The following is a 15,319-nucleotide window of genomic DNA, read 5'->3' on the forward strand; positions in this document are numbered from 1 at the left end:
AGGGAAAAAATGATCCTGTTGTAACTGATATAAACTGTGTACTGGTATACATTTTTAAATTGCCTTTAATGATCCAAACAGAAGTTCATAGCTGATCCTCTTGATGTGACAAGATATCAGTGCTAAGAAGAGACTGATAACAAGCCATTAATTTACAAGCATGTATTTCAGGAGTAAGTGAGAACACTTCAGTGTTTGCCTTGCTTCTCCGCCCCTACCTTAAGGCACAAGGTGGTCTAGATCAAGAATCAGTGGGAGAAATGTTGAGGGTTGTTTTATTCAGGTGAAAGTCTGATGTTCACTCCACTTCCAGAACTTGAAATTGATTTGACCACTTTATTCTCAAAGTGATCAGCAGCATCAACAGGTGAGTTGGTGCCAAAGTCTTGCTGCAGCAACAAAACCCAAAAGCTCAGCTGCAAAAACATAAATTCTTGGGGTCTTGTTGCAGGAATGGCCCACCCAACCCCACCTCCCAGTGAAAAGATCAGTGACTGGATAGTCTTAAAATGAGCCTTTGCTGATCAGAAAGGAAATGGAGTGCACTGGTTGTGTCTCTAACTTGAGAGACAACTGTTGTGGGCATCACCACTGTCCACCTGGACAGAAAAAAATGGCAACCCAACCACTAAAGGAGAGAAGGAAATAAGAGAAACAGAACAAAGAAAATTTCTCATTCTCATGCATGAGAAGCCTTGTGAAATTTTTCTGGGAGTGGGCCCAGAGCTTTTCCAGGGTGTTGCTTCACAAGTTCTTGTCCACATGACCTTCAAAGGGAGGGTTATGAAAAAGCAGCTGTTTTGAGTGCATGTGAGGCACGCTGAGGGTCTGCCCATCTGAGGAGGGTGTCACAGCTCCAGTACTCTTGTGTTGCACAGGATGCTGATAGCTGAAATTCAGGAAAAAATAAGCAATGGCAAAATTAGTCAAGGGGACATATGATGAAAAAATGTGAGGTGTAAATATGCACAGCTCAGAGCCTCAGTAACTGCATGTTAGCAATTGGGCTGATTCACATCCTCATTTCTCAGAGTTGGACCCCTGGGTAACTGGGTGGAATAATTCTAAAAAATTCTAAGGAATTAATTACAATAGTATTTTGTATGACACTGCAGATCACCATCTGATTCACCTCATGGCATTGCCTTTGGTCTCTGAAGAAATGCTGCCTTCCAGATGAGAGCATAGAAGTGCAAATGATTTCTGCTTTCCTGAATCAGAGTCCAAAACTTAAGTTACTTTTTGAGCCATCTGGCACTAATGTAAAAAAAAAAAAAAACAAAAAAAACCAACAACAACAAAAGGCAAAACAAAACAAAACCCAACCAACAAACAAACATAAAGCCACAAGCTTTTTTTGTTGGTTTGTTTAATTCAGGTGGTGCTCATATGCTTAGCAAAGAACTAAAGATTAATTGGTTTTGGACTAGAATCCATGAACTCAACATTTTATGGGACTGAGTATTTCACACCCTACCCCTCCAATTGGCTGAAACCTGCCTTTAGAACAATGAGAAATTAAGGGTCTGGGATATGCAAGGTGCTGCCATGAACATAGAAACACACCCTGCCACAAAGATTCTCCTTATATTAAATTAATCATAGTTCTGGTAAACTTGAAGCATCTGCACTGAAGTTTTACGTGTGAGCCATGTATTTTATACTACATTATTCTGAAGAAACTTCAGCAGAACAAGGTGAGCTTCATCTTTAGACAGGACTAAGGAAAATCAGTTGGCTTGCCTGCTCTTGAACATAAGAAAACCTGCATCCTAAATGTCTTGTTCAGACACTCTGACCTTCCCTTGCATAGTAGAGACATGAAGTCTCCTGTGGTAAGAAGGACGGGTCATGTGTCATACTGTGTGTTTATTCAAATCTGTGTGCAGCCATTTGTGTCACTGTAGCATCTTTGCAAAGCTGAACTAGCATCTCAGAGGAGTTCTTGAAAGCAATGGGCTGCCTTGACCTGAAGAGGGGGAGAGTCCTTATCAATGCCTCTGAGATAAGTGTATGTTTAGTGGTGGGAGCAAGTAGGTTGAATAACCTACATTAACATGGGCAGTCTACACTAACTACACTAACTACAGTAGCAGTCCATTAAAAACTCCCAGTTTTGAACTAGTCTTCATCTCATGGAGCACCTGGAGCTTAGTGAGGTGGGGATGCAAGCCTGGGCATGTTGGTCCTGCTCTCTGAGATCTGCCACCACCAGCTCAGGCGTGGCAGGAAGGAGGCTTTGGGGCATCAGCAGCTCATCGTGTCCTCTGCTTGGTGCTGCTGGGGCAAGGAGAGAAAAACCTGAATGAAAAGGAGAGCAGGGAAACTTAATTTCTCTGCCCCCCTCCCACCATGAACAACATTGACTGGTTTTAGATGAAGTGCAAGAAAAGCTTGCTTTGTGGATATTGTGCAACTTGGGGCTTAGGAATGTGTTTGTTTCTTTAGTGAAGTGGCTCTGCTTTGCCACTGCCTATGGTCCTCTGCTCTAGACTATTCTGAGGTAACAGAGTTGTTAAAAACATGATGGCTATGGTTTAGTGATGCACTACAACAATTCACAGGCAGTATTGTCAGGCTTTTCAGCTATCTTGGAAGTGCAGCCTTTCTGTAAAACTGTAGGCTATACCAGCTGAAGCAGCTGAAAAAAACACACAAAACAAACACGCAAAAAACCCCAGTCGACAACAACAAACAGCAAAGGAGGGAAAACACTGCATAGGTTATTCCAAAAGGGTTGTAGCCATAAATAGAATGAAATTGCAGCATTAGAAATGGCCTAATGATGACATCTCTGATTCTGTAGATTAATCTCAAAAGACAAGCATAGAAAATCCTTCTGCTCAGAAGATGCATGAGTATTATGGAATAACCAAAATGTTTCAGTATATCAAACAGGACAGATGAACAACCTGTGCAGCTTAATATCAGTGCAGCCTTTGTTCCACAGAGGAATGAGGATTCAGATCTAGCTGTGTCCTCCAAATTCATGCTAGACATTCAGATAATTTCAGACGTTATTAAAAATCAATGGGTTTATTGCCATATATAATTAAGCATGGTAGTTGTGTACTGCATAACTTGTATTTGTTAGTATAAAATCTTAGCCTAAAACTAAGTGAGTCTTTGTAATTTAAAGCCTTGGAAGACACATGTTAGGTGGATTTTATTTTTTTGTTTGTTTTTTTGGTGTTGGTATTTTTGGTTTGGTGAGAGTTTTTTTGACAATGCATCAGAAAATGTAAAAAGGAAACAAAATCCGCATTATCATTAAAAGAGAGATATGATGATTCTGAACATGAGACTGAAAAAAAAAAGCTGCCTAGGGGTATATCTTTGAGCTATATTACCTCCATTTTTTTTGGCTAATTTATGCAAGCTTTTGTGATATAGAAGCAAAATGAATATTTTTAGCTTTTTTGCCGAGTTCTCTCCCCCTGGAGACAACTTCCCGAGAGTTCACATCTCTGGTCTCGGGGCATTGTTTGAGTGATGAGAGGAAAGATTTAGTGATGTGTGTGTATTGCAGGCTTCCAGGGCAGCTGTGTATAGTTACAATGGGATTTCAATGTGTGAAAATTCACAGTTCAAAGATTTCAAAAATCAAAAATTGTATCGTATAAGGAAGGCACTAAATAAGCCATTCACATAGGCAAATATACACTTCACAATGCCCTGTCTAGTGTAGTATTGATCTCTTAGAAATTCTCCCAGTGTAATTAAAGTGTTAGACCATCAATTCATGGATGTACCATCACTCGTGTGTGTTAAACAAGTGTGTAGGTGGTAGTGTTTTTTCGTGGTTTAACGTATGATTGAGTTGGGTTATGTGGCTCCTTCTCCCCCTCAGGTTGGGAGTATCTCTTCAGGCATGCCTGCTGCAGATTGTGGGGTACAGAAATCTGATTGCAGAGGTTGAAAAGCTGCGCCGAGAGCCATATGATTCAGAGAATCCACAACATGAGGAAATGCTTCTCAAGGTAGGTGCTTAAGAGATACTTGTGGAGCATCCTTTTTTTATGCCAGCTCCAAATGATTTTGTTTATAAACCTCTTTAAAATGCTGACAAGTATTGTGGCCTTCCTCTGTCAGGTACCTGTTTTGAGATTAGGCTGTACTGCAGATTAATCTAGTCTGGGTGTAACACCTGCCAAGCAAGCAGCTCGGTCCCTGATTGATGAATGCAAGTCCCCTAGCTGGACTGTGCCCAGGCACCAAGTACCCAGCCCTTACTGCTCTGTGCTGTGGGTGCTGGAAAAATAGATGTGTGTACAGTGTACACATATCAGTGTACACTTCTTCAAGATGTGAAGGGTATTTTTCTCTCTTAATCAGAATAACAATATTTTTCCTAAATTTCTTGGATTTCTGAAGACAGTGTCTGTATCCCAGTGGCAAATCTGTAGCTTTCTCTGTGTGTGATGGAAGTTTGGGAAATAATTTACACAGTTACATTTTCAAATATATTTTCAAATTAAAACCAAATGGAACCATTTGTTAGATAATCCATGCATTCCTAAGCATGTTTGGCATCTACACTACCCATAAAGCAAGAAGTTGGGTCTGATCACAGATGAGAAGCACTGATGAGCTGGTTGTGGTCTCCTTTCTGGCCACCTAGCCTGTGAGGGCTGGGTCCTGGTTCTTAGATGTTCCTGAGAATCGCGTCAGCAACGTATGCTTTAAAAACGTAACTGTAGGAGAATAAAAGCAGAATGGGAACGAGTAGTTGTCTAAGGGGAAGTCAAACAGGGCAGCTTATGCCGTAAAATTCATAATGTCAAAGAAAGTACCAGTTTCACCATCTGTCTCCAGTGTAACCTGTGTACTAGCACTTGTTTACAGCAGCCATTGAGCTTCTGCAAATTCTCATGTCAAATGGAAATATGTCTAAGGGTTTAATTTGGATTCCAGCCCATGCAGGAGAAGTACAGGCCATTTGGTTTTCATTCCTTCTAGATATATTCTGCTAAGTGATCTCTGCAGTGGGTAATTCAAGTTCTTAATGTCTATCATGTAGTCATGTTTACCAGGAGAGCACTTTATGAATGAGATAAAGATTAACTTAATGTGATTGAACTAATGAATAATATTGTATTTACTGACAATAGATGAACAAGAAAGATAGCAAATAAAATTTAAACAATTATGCTTTACGCAGTCATTACAAAGTGAAATCATGAGAGTTTTAACCTTTCAAAGGCACTTCATTTTAAATGCACTGAGTCTGGCTGAAATTAATACAAGTTCAGGCTTGTTTATTTGGGAAATGTGCATACAGCTCTATCCCTTGAGTAGGCTTTTTATTAGTGCATTTCTATTCACCAACTTGTAGTTTTTGGAGAACACAGATTTCTTCCTTCAGTTTGGAAAGAGTGAGTTTTTGGCATGGCACAAGGTGTGTGAAAAGGGAAGTATTTGTCAGACACGTCAATTTAGGCTGCTTTTAGGTGCCTAGCAACACATTTAGGCACTAAAGTGGCTGGACCAGTGCAGCTAAGTGGATTTATTCCAGCTGAGAATCTGGCTTGTTAAATCACTTTGTCCTCTTTCTATGTGAGATCGATGAATTATTCACCCTTTAATTAAACATGAAGGTGGCACAGGCTATTCTTGTATGGGGGGCTGTTATTTATTTATTTTTATGTTCTCTAATTTGCTTTTCAGCAGTGTGGTAGCCAAGTCAGGACTCTTGATTTATAACCACTTCCAGAAACTTGCAAAAGATGCTGGAAAAAAGATGGCTGCAGAGCCTCAGGGACCTGAGGGCTGATTGCCTGCTGCCCTGTCAGTGATTTACAACCAAATTCCAGTCCATTCCTCTCTCTCTTCTTGTGGAGGCAGATGCTAGTTTGATGCACGAAGTATGAATGAAGCAAGACTTTGTGCAAGACGTTGCAGCAGCTGCTGATAGGGCTGGAAGGGACTTGAAGGGTTGAAGTATCTGCAAAACTTAGAGTTCGGGATTTTCCCCCCCAACCTTCTCACCCCCAGGGATTTAATATGATCTTATGTTTAGGTTGCTGGGATAGCAATGCAGTGATGTTACATCAGAACTTACCTTGGTTTAAAAAGAAGGAAAAGCCGTGCTAGTTTGTGGAAGTTTAATTCTGGTTTACCTGTAATCTTCCTAGTTGTGGAAATGCTTGAAGCCTAATTCGCCACTGCAAGCTCGGATCTCGAAGCAGTGGTGTGAAATTGGTTTCCAAGGTGATGATCCTAAAACAGACTTCAGAGGGATGGGTCTCCTCGGCTTATATAACTTGGTGTAAGTATATTCCTCTGTAGATGGTTGTATGTGTGTCTGGAGTCATGAAAAGCTGCATTGCTTGCAGATTTTTAGCAAGTCTGCGGGAATAACTTATGAAAGTGTTAGGGACTTCATATTAAAAAAATGGAAAGAATTTATTTGCTAGTCAAATTTTTGAGGGGTTTGTCTTCTCAAAGGGGTCTCCTTTATTTCAGTATTCCTAATTCAGCTCAGTAATACCACTTGATAAGCCTTTTTTTTTTTTTAATTAGTTTCTCTGTGGCACAGTAGGTGTTAGCACTCTCTTCCCGTAAGAAAGAAACTGTAAAGTATATGTTCACCAATATCTATACCTCCTTAAACATAATGCCCTGGAAGTGGGCAGGTGGGAGGATTGTTAATGCTCAGCTTTCTTGTTGGGAATTTCATGCTGAATTCCTAGGCAAAAGGCTTCAAATGCAGCCACTGATGTCAGGCTTCTCTAGTTGGGCTACTTAATTTTTGTTAATAAATAAAATTAAACAGTGTGCTTACATCACTGTTCCCTTCCTCCTCACACATACCAGGTGTTGGCATCATATCAGTGGTTGGTAATTTGGGGATTGATCAATGCCTGTTGTTTCCCCCAGCTCTTTTTTCTGCTGCAAGTAGTTACATAACTTAAAAGCACTTGGTAAAAACAACCTCTCCCTGTGATGGGAAAAAAAATATTTTCTGCTTTTACAGATTGAGGGACACAAAATATCCACTGTTTGTTTGTTATTCTCTAGCAAAGCTCAGTTGAGTATCTGGACTTTTGATTCTGGCTTTGAATTTTCACTGGAGATTAATCCCTACCATGTGTTTTATTTTTAGTCTCCTGTGAGGACTCTCATCTCAATTAATGAATCTGCCAGATCAAGAGGCCTCTCTTAAGCTTAGCAGGCAACATGCTTTAGTAATAAGCAATAAGTAATAAGTAATAATTTTCTGTAGATTGGGTAGAAAGGGGGACTTTGATGCACGTTTACTAAGTGCTTATAGGATTGCCCTAGTAATTGGAGGCTGCTTTTATCTTTTATTTTGGGGGGCTCTGAGTGGTAGTTTAATGAATGTAACAATTTAAATGCTACTTATATTGCATAACACATCTAGTGACCTAGAGTGTGAATGGACAGCTTAGTATGACTTATGGTTTTTTTTGGTAGTGTTTCTTTAAGAATTTACCCTAAACCTATATATCTGCAGGTATTTTGCTGAATGGGACACTGAGATAGCTCAACAAGTTCTCTGTGATTCTCTTCAGCCTAAATACAGGTAATGCTTGAGCCCAGAAAAAATAACTGAGAGCTCTGTGCTGGTGGGTGTTTTGGGGAGGAGGCTCTTTCTGTTGTTTTTCTTGGGCACATTCCTGAGAGTTGCCACATGCTCTCTGTTTTCAAGTGCTGATCCTGAAAACGGATCAAATCTAAAGTTTTATACTGAATCTTAGAAATAGTTAAATTTAGCGTTAAATATTTTTACTTCTAATTTAAATTTATTTTGTATTTTTATTTACCTTTCTTTTCTCTTTTCATAATGAAGGGAAGTCACTAAGAAGGAACTAAGGTATTTTATTTTTCTTTTCTCTTAGTTTTTTGAGACACTACATGTAAATAAAGACCAAAACATACTACAATTTGGCATCTCGTGAACCAAAAAGTCTTTGCAGCACCAAGAGATTCATGTTCCTTTTTCTAAAGTTAACTCAAGCATTGCTAGTGATGCAACACTCAATACACATGAGCATGCTTACCTGTAAAGAAAGAAGTCAACCTCACTTGATATAGCTAAAGTCTGAGAGTCTCCCCTCAAATTTAATTTATCTGAGATTTCTTTTACATACTGGCATTCACTCTCTTTTTACAAGCATCCCCCACAGTTGCAGTCTTGTCTTTGTGTATTGTGTTGCCTGTGGATGATTTTTATTAATGTATGCTGATGATGTACAGGGATCATAATGATACTTAAGCAGCATTATAGAAAATAGTCAAGATTTTTGTTTAAATGAACTCTTACATGGGAAACCAAGCTACACTGCCCAGATGCTGAGCTTTCAGTGCCAGGGCTGTGAAGCAGGGAATCCTGTGTTCTTCATTTACATGTTTGTTTACCAAGGACTGTCTTGGAGTGGTGTGTGAGCATGTGCAATTTCTACCTCTTGTAAGAGTGTTTGGTAGAAGAGAGATGGTGGTGGTGGTGCTTATGCTGTTCCTCCTGGTGTGGTTGCTAAGCAGCCATGCTGGTTTCTGGTGTGATCATGATCAGTTTAGTTTCTATTTCTGTTGAACTGTTTTGCTTGTCCACATCCTACATGTTCCACTTTTATTATTCAGCTTTTGCTTGAGGTTTTTTAACTGATACTATGCCACAACCTACAAAGATGTCTACGATTTTAAAGAATTAAAGCCACTGAAGAGAAGTTTTGTCCTCACACATGCCCCCTGGTAACAGATCAGAATGGGTATGAACTTATTAGTGTCTTTAAAACTTAATGGCAAAAAATGTTAAATACCATATATGTAAAGTTCAGGGGATTGTGTTTAGCTCACAGATAGTCTAAGAAAGACACTTTCACACAACTGTTTGTAATTTGGGATCTAAACTCTGCAAGCTCCAATTAGCCTTAATAAGGCAAAATTCCCACAGGCACGTCTAAGTTGTAGCCCGGTGGTTAAAGCAGTTTTCCCTGCCTGCTTTTAGGTGCTGATAAATGTGGGCAGTGATTGCTGCTAAACTTCCTCCACTTAAGTAGGTACATTAGAGCCTGGTTGGTGGGCTGTCAGCTGACTGGTTGGATCAGGCAGCTTCTTTAATGAAGATGTTCAACAGAAATTTTACCTATAAATAGTTCCAGAAGCAATTCTGCTTTAAGGGAGTGAACTTCTGTGTCCTTGAACACCTTTGCATTATTGTGCTAAATAATAGGAAGTGTTGTTCTTTGCTTTTGGCTGTTTTATGGTTTCCAATTTGCTTGGACACAAAAACTTTCTAGCAGAGCAGTATTTTGTGTGTTTGCCTCCTCAGGTGACTTGTGTCTCCAGTGCTGAGCATCACATGTATCCTCAAGAACACAAAAGACTATAACTGTCTCTGATTAGTTAAAAGAAGTATAATATTTTCAACTTGTGTAGCTCAGACTTAAATGAGATGGATCACCTTGTAGTCAGTGTAGATAATAACTGGCTTTTACTGATAGCTTTGATGTAGGCACATACTTTGTAATGGTGAGACAAGTTGATCAGCATTGGTATAAACCCAGTTACTCATTTTGAGGCTTTTTTATACCAATTCAGTCAAAAGCAGAGTTAAATGTGATTAACCATATCAACAGGGGTAGTATACCCTGTTCAGTCAAAGTTATAATACCAAAGAAATTGAATATATTAGTCAATTAACAATGTGTATCAATATCTGGTTGTTGTTTTTTTTTCTCCCCCCCCCCAGCCAATTCAGCAAAGCAGAATGGGAGAAGAAGAACTTTGATAAGGCAATTGGGTAAGTTAAACATTTTTTTAAAGCTGCCACAAGCACAGCAGCATTGTTCACTGCTGTGCATTCGAGGGGAAAAAGGCATTTCCTGGCCATTTTTAAAAGGAAATTCCAGTGTACATACTAACATGTGTTGTCTTAACCAAACCTTGATTTTGATCAAAGATGACAGTTTAAAGTAAGAAATAGGAAAAATAACCCAAAAATGATGTAACAAGGAGAAGCTTTCTCTCTGTGCTATAAGTAGTACAGTGATGAATATCTGTTTAATTCTTCCTAACACATAATGTGATCAGGTTTCACTTCTTATTGTAAGAGACAGGTTCTGATCTGCCTTTCGAGATGTATAATAAGAAGCAAACAGCAGTGTGATTTTTTTTTTCTTTCTTCTTAAGCAGTGGGTTTAGTGTAGCTGCATTATTCATGAGTATGGAACTAGATGTTCCTTATAAGTGTAGCTGAAAATCTGTACTACAACATTTCAATGCCCACATCTAATTTTCTGTGAAACTTGCCATTAGGCCTCATGTTGCAATTAACTTCTGGATTGTTTCCCCTCCCCCTTGAAATATGTCAAAGTTTACAAAAAAAGAAAAATATTTTTATATGCTTGGTAGGGATAAGTGAAAAAATACCTACAGTATAACCTATAGGAGACAGCTGTGTTTAGAGGAAGAAAACAATCACTGAATAACTAAACAGGTTTGCTTTTATCACTGAATGTCAGTGTGAAACATCTTATGTTTTCTTGGGGAACAGTCACTGCCAGAAATGTCAAGCTCTTTATGCAGCAGGCTCACAAAGTAAGAAATCACTTCCAATTACTGAGTTCTGTTGTGCCTAAATATACTAGTTGATACCTCTTTACAGGACAGGGTTTTGATTCATGAGTCTGATTTATTTATTTATTTACTTATTTATTTATGTTTCCAGTATGCTTTTATTTAGGTTTTTGCCTGTTTCCTGGCCTGTGAATCTAGTTCTCAGAAAGAAATAGAATGTGACTCAGCTGAATCTTTTTCACAGGTTTTTTAGGCATTTCAATGTCTTTTTAGGACTGACTATTGAAGCCTGATGTCCCTAACTCTGGGTAATGAGTTCAAGTTGGGCAGATGGGTTAAAATAGCAAATGATGGGTCACTCTGCAGACCCAGCCACCATGTGGAGTCCTCACCCTATGTTGGAGGGGAGTGTAGGAGCTTGGGGATGCCAGGGCTCCTTTCTTATTCTGTGGGAATGAATCTGTGCTGCTCCACTGAAAATGCAGACACAGAGCTGGAGCTCCTGTTTTCCCTGTGACTGTCTGTTTCACAAGGCAAACACTGCCACTCCGGCGTACAAAACAGGCAGGACAAATGTTTTTCTTGTTTGCCACCCCCTCACCTTGGAAGCTCACAAGAGAGAGCATTAACACACCCCAACTTCACACACCCTGCAGTGCTGGGGTCAGCAGTGTTTCTTACAGTGTGCTGAAAGAAGACAAACCCTCCACAGATGTTGCTGCTTCTTTTTCTTACAGCTACTCTTTTGCTATCGTGGGCATCAACATAACAGACCTCACCTACAACCTGCTGGTGAGTGGGGCTCTGAAGACCCATTTCTACAATGTTGCTCCAGAAGCACCAACGCTCACTCACTTTCAGCAAACGTTCTGTAAGTGGCAGGTGTGGGGAGGGGACATAATTTGTGCTTCTGCTAGCACTTTTGCACCATTCTTTAAATACAAAAAAAATCTCTTTCTGACATAGCACAGAGGCTGTTGTGCTAGTCTTGCTCTGCTGTCTTTAGGATATTTGGTTTCAGTTCTCCATTGTGATGGATGCCACTGGCAAACTAACGAGCAACCAAAACAATCAAAAAACAAACAAAAAACAAACCAAACTCCAAGGGCCTGAACGCAAATGACCTTCCTATATTCTCAAGCTGGTTTTAAATACTAATAAGAAATTAAAGATCCTTTGAAGTGCCTCTAGACATTACTTCTTCATAAACCCAGCTGTCATAAGATACCTTCATCTACTTTCAAGCACTATCCTCCACCCTTCAGTAGAGTTGTCCCCCTCAAAATAATGCTTTCCCAGCATCTTCCCCTGTATTCAAGCATCCCTTCTACAGCACAGACCTGTTGTGCATCCTTGCACGGTGGGAGCAACGCTTCTAGTATTTCTCAGCACACAGGCAAGAAGTCAGAAGGCACTGTCTTCCACATTTATGACAATTGCAAAGGGGGTTTTTTTGTTTGCTTTTTGGGGTTTTTAAAATTTGGCTATTTAGGTAACATTATTTTTGTTTTGCAGCTATAATATGTTCTTATTGCTTAACTGGATCAATGGCAAATATTACTATCCTGTGCATCTCTTTCATTAAATAGTATAGGCTTTTCAGAACAAGGATGCTATTTAATAAAACTCATTCACCCAAAATCCTATGTGAACAGATATACTGCAGCAGGGCTCTCCCTTTTGGGATAGTTTTGTGTTGCTGCCCTAGATAGACTGGCTGGTAGGAACTCCAGGCAGTTTAGTTCCTAGGCTTTTGTCTTTTATAATAGTTGACTTGATGAATAAAAAAAAAAAGGACAAGTATCTACCTAAATATTCACTTATTATTCACTTATGAGTTCAGGTCATCTTTTCATTGGAAGGCTTATGCTACTTTTTTGCCAAATACCTGATGTGTCCATGGTCTTGAAGACAGATGTGTCTAGTATGATTGACTCCCATATCTTTATATTCTATTCTTGGCTCTTGTTTCTCATAAGGAAAGATCTGTGAGGCAGAACTTGAATACGAACAAAAGGCTGCTGGAACTGTGTCGGCAGCATCCTCCCCTGCTTTTGCATTCATTAGTTGAATGTTTTAGTTCATGTACCCATATATCAAGACAACTAATGACTTACTGTATTTATTGTGAGATGTTCTGCCAATGTCTATTACTTATCAACTTTAGAGTTTGTCCAAATGGGTTTAGACCTGTCCCCACATAGCGTTATGAGATATCAGATCTCAGTGATCAGGATTCCCTGTGTAAATCGTATTTGCTAAATGCAGGTTTATTTTTAATTTTCATGTCCTTTTTTTTTATTCTTTTATAGGCTACCTAATGCATGAATTCCACAAATTCTGGATTGAAGAGGATCCCCTGGACATAATGGAGTTCAATCGTGTCAGAGAGAAATTTCACAAGCGAATCTTGAAACAACTCCAGAACCCAGAGATGGCTCTTTGCCCTCATTTTGCTGCATCAGAAAGTTTAATCAATATGTAGTTACTCACTCCATTTTATTTGGAAGCACTGTCTCACTCTTGTGTTAGCTCACTGTTTAGACCATCACTAGCATACTGATTGGCCATGGCGATTGTATGCATGTTTTTGGTGCAGTATTCATCTACTTTTGTCACCAATACTAGATCCCCTTCTGCTTCTCTTGGTGGGGATTTCCCATTTTAAATGGATGCTCATATTGCGGCATTATGCAGTGTTACATTCTGAATTGATGTCCAGGTATCAGAGTTTTTCTATTTTTTTAGACTTTCCTCATAAATTCAGCCTTGACAATTGAATTGTATTTCTCTAGCTGTGTTTTTGTATATGTGGAATAAGTAGCTGGATCTTGTATTGTGAAAGCTTTTTAACTTCTTGGTATGTTTTAAGATAACTACTGGCATTTCAAGCAAAATATATGTTTGGACCTCATATAGAAGATAATGTGTGTAATTTAATCTAATGCAAGCAAACACATTAAAGTCAGATTTTTCTCCATGCAGCCATATATGCTTAATGCAGAACGAATGAGGCTTACAAGATACAAGTTTCAGTGAGAAGAGTTTATGCATAGCTGCATGAATACCAAATGGTCTGGTGATGCTAATACATTCACAATGAACTGCAAACACACTCACAACTACTGGATACTGGCAGGGGCCAACAATTCTTTCATCAGGCTGTTGTCACCAACACCACCATGCTGAAGCATGGTCTAAATTCCTGCACATTCCTTTGAATATACAGAGGTTAGTGTTTTGTGTCACGTGTTGGAAGGCAACATGATTTGGTCACGTTGTGCTGGGTGAATTCAGGGGAGCAAAAATCTATCTATTTTTTGAACTACTGAAAATGTTGCTTTGATTGTCAATTCAGTTCCTAAGAACTGGGAGAAGTAATTGATTAGAAGGTTTAGAGGAAAAACACTTGTGTTTCCCGGACTACTTATTAAAAATGGCAAACTGCCTTTTTTCTAAAAACATAAATGAATAAAAGTGTCAGACACTAAGATTGTGTAGTATATTGAACAGCTTCTACCATGGCATTTCATACCCATGGTATTTTTTACCTTCTAAGCAATCAATTTTAGTATTATATGTTTGTGTAAATCACTTGCATATGGAGACTAAATTGAATAGTGTCCAACTACTTGTGACTTATATGAATAAATTATATGTCATTCTAAACTGAAGCACTGTGGGTTTTATTTTTGAGATATGCAGTAATACAGAAGAAAACTAGTGCTTTGATGGGTCGGGTAAAAGGGGATGTAGCAGCTCTGTGGTATTTTTCTAGAAGAGTGATGTGCACTGATCTGATCAGATCAGTTTCTTTCTACCATTTCTAGTTACCTCTTGGGCCATCACTTTATAAGTAAAAAATAAAGCAATAGGAGTAGTTAAAGTTCTTGGGAACCTCCTCCTTGGATTTAACCCCCCTCATTTCATTGCTAAAATGTAGGGTGGGGATCAGGACTTCTCTGCAGGGCTGGAAGTTTGCACTTGTTGTGGAGTTAATCAGCAAAACTCTATGGGTGTTGCAATAATTATCCTTCTCCAATGGATTTGGAAATATGGAACTGGAAATACTAACTTGCTTATTTTGCATGACAATACATGGAATAAAAACTGTGTGTGTTTAACTTACTATAACTATTTTGGAAAGTGGTTATTTATAGTCATTAGATATCAAGGACTTATTTGTATAATTCTTTAAGCTTTTAAAATAAGTTTCTAGCAACACTTTTCACTGTTTCAGATCTTCATCTCTCCCTTAAATGCCATCTGCAATTTGTTAGGCTACACTGTGGGTTTATTTTTTTGTATTCTGTGTTGGTGGGGAGGGATGCATGAAGGTAGCAACCTTCTTACTGGTGTGGTAATCTCGGTTATTAGGCCTTGTCTCAAGGTGTCAACTTCAAATACAATCAGAAAATGTCATCTGGCTCCGTGTCAGATGGTGTTACCATCATCTAGCTGCCTTGAGCAATTGTTTTTCCTGCCTTGCAGGAAGATGGATTTAATGAAACTGTGTGAAATTCTTCCTCCTGTGGGATCCCTGCATGATGGTGCCTACAGGTCTTACTGTCCTGCCCACTTGTGCTTCAGCTTTTGCCTTGAATATTCTTGGTCTCAAAATCTGGGCAGAGAGTGTTCCTGGTTACTGCCAAACTGGCTGTGCACTGCTGAGAGAGGAGTCTGGCACTGCCTTCCTTCGTCCCTAGGAATGGCCTCTGACCACAATGCAAACCTAAACTTTTTTTAAAAATTAGGATTTACATTATCACTGATATAT

General features: G+C 39.1%; 1 protein-coding gene across 2 annotated transcripts in view; it reads left to right on the forward strand.

The window, feature by feature from the left end:
* Positions 1–14,216, forward strand: part of ELMOD1 (ELMO/CED-12 domain containing 1) — a 25,201-nt gene extending 10,985 nt beyond the window's left edge. Inside the window, exons 5-11 of one of the 2 annotated variants that reach the window (XM_009999389.1) lie at positions 3,851–3,980; positions 6,135–6,268; positions 7,478–7,546; positions 7,814–7,837; positions 9,716–9,766; positions 11,280–11,413; positions 12,855–14,216. In XM_009999389.1, coding sequence (XP_009997691.1) covers positions 3,851–3,980; positions 6,135–6,268; positions 7,478–7,546; positions 7,814–7,837; positions 9,716–9,766; positions 11,280–11,413; positions 12,855–13,027 — 715 coding nt within the window. In that variant the 3' untranslated portion in view covers positions 13,028–14,216. The remainder of the gene's footprint in view (positions 1–3,850; positions 3,981–6,134; positions 6,269–7,477; positions 7,547–7,813; positions 7,838–9,715; positions 9,767–11,279; positions 11,414–12,854) is intronic. The other variant, XM_009999390.1, reaches the window with a different exon arrangement.
* The last annotated feature ends 1,103 nt before the right edge of the window (positions 14,217–15,319 follow it).

The sequence above is a fragment of the Chaetura pelagica genome, unplaced genomic scaffold, assembly GCF_000747805.2.
Source record: "Chaetura pelagica isolate M959 unplaced genomic scaffold, ChaPel_1.0 scaffold85, whole genome shotgun sequence".
Classification (NCBI taxonomy): Eukaryota; Metazoa; Chordata; class Aves; order Apodiformes; family Apodidae; genus Chaetura; species Chaetura pelagica.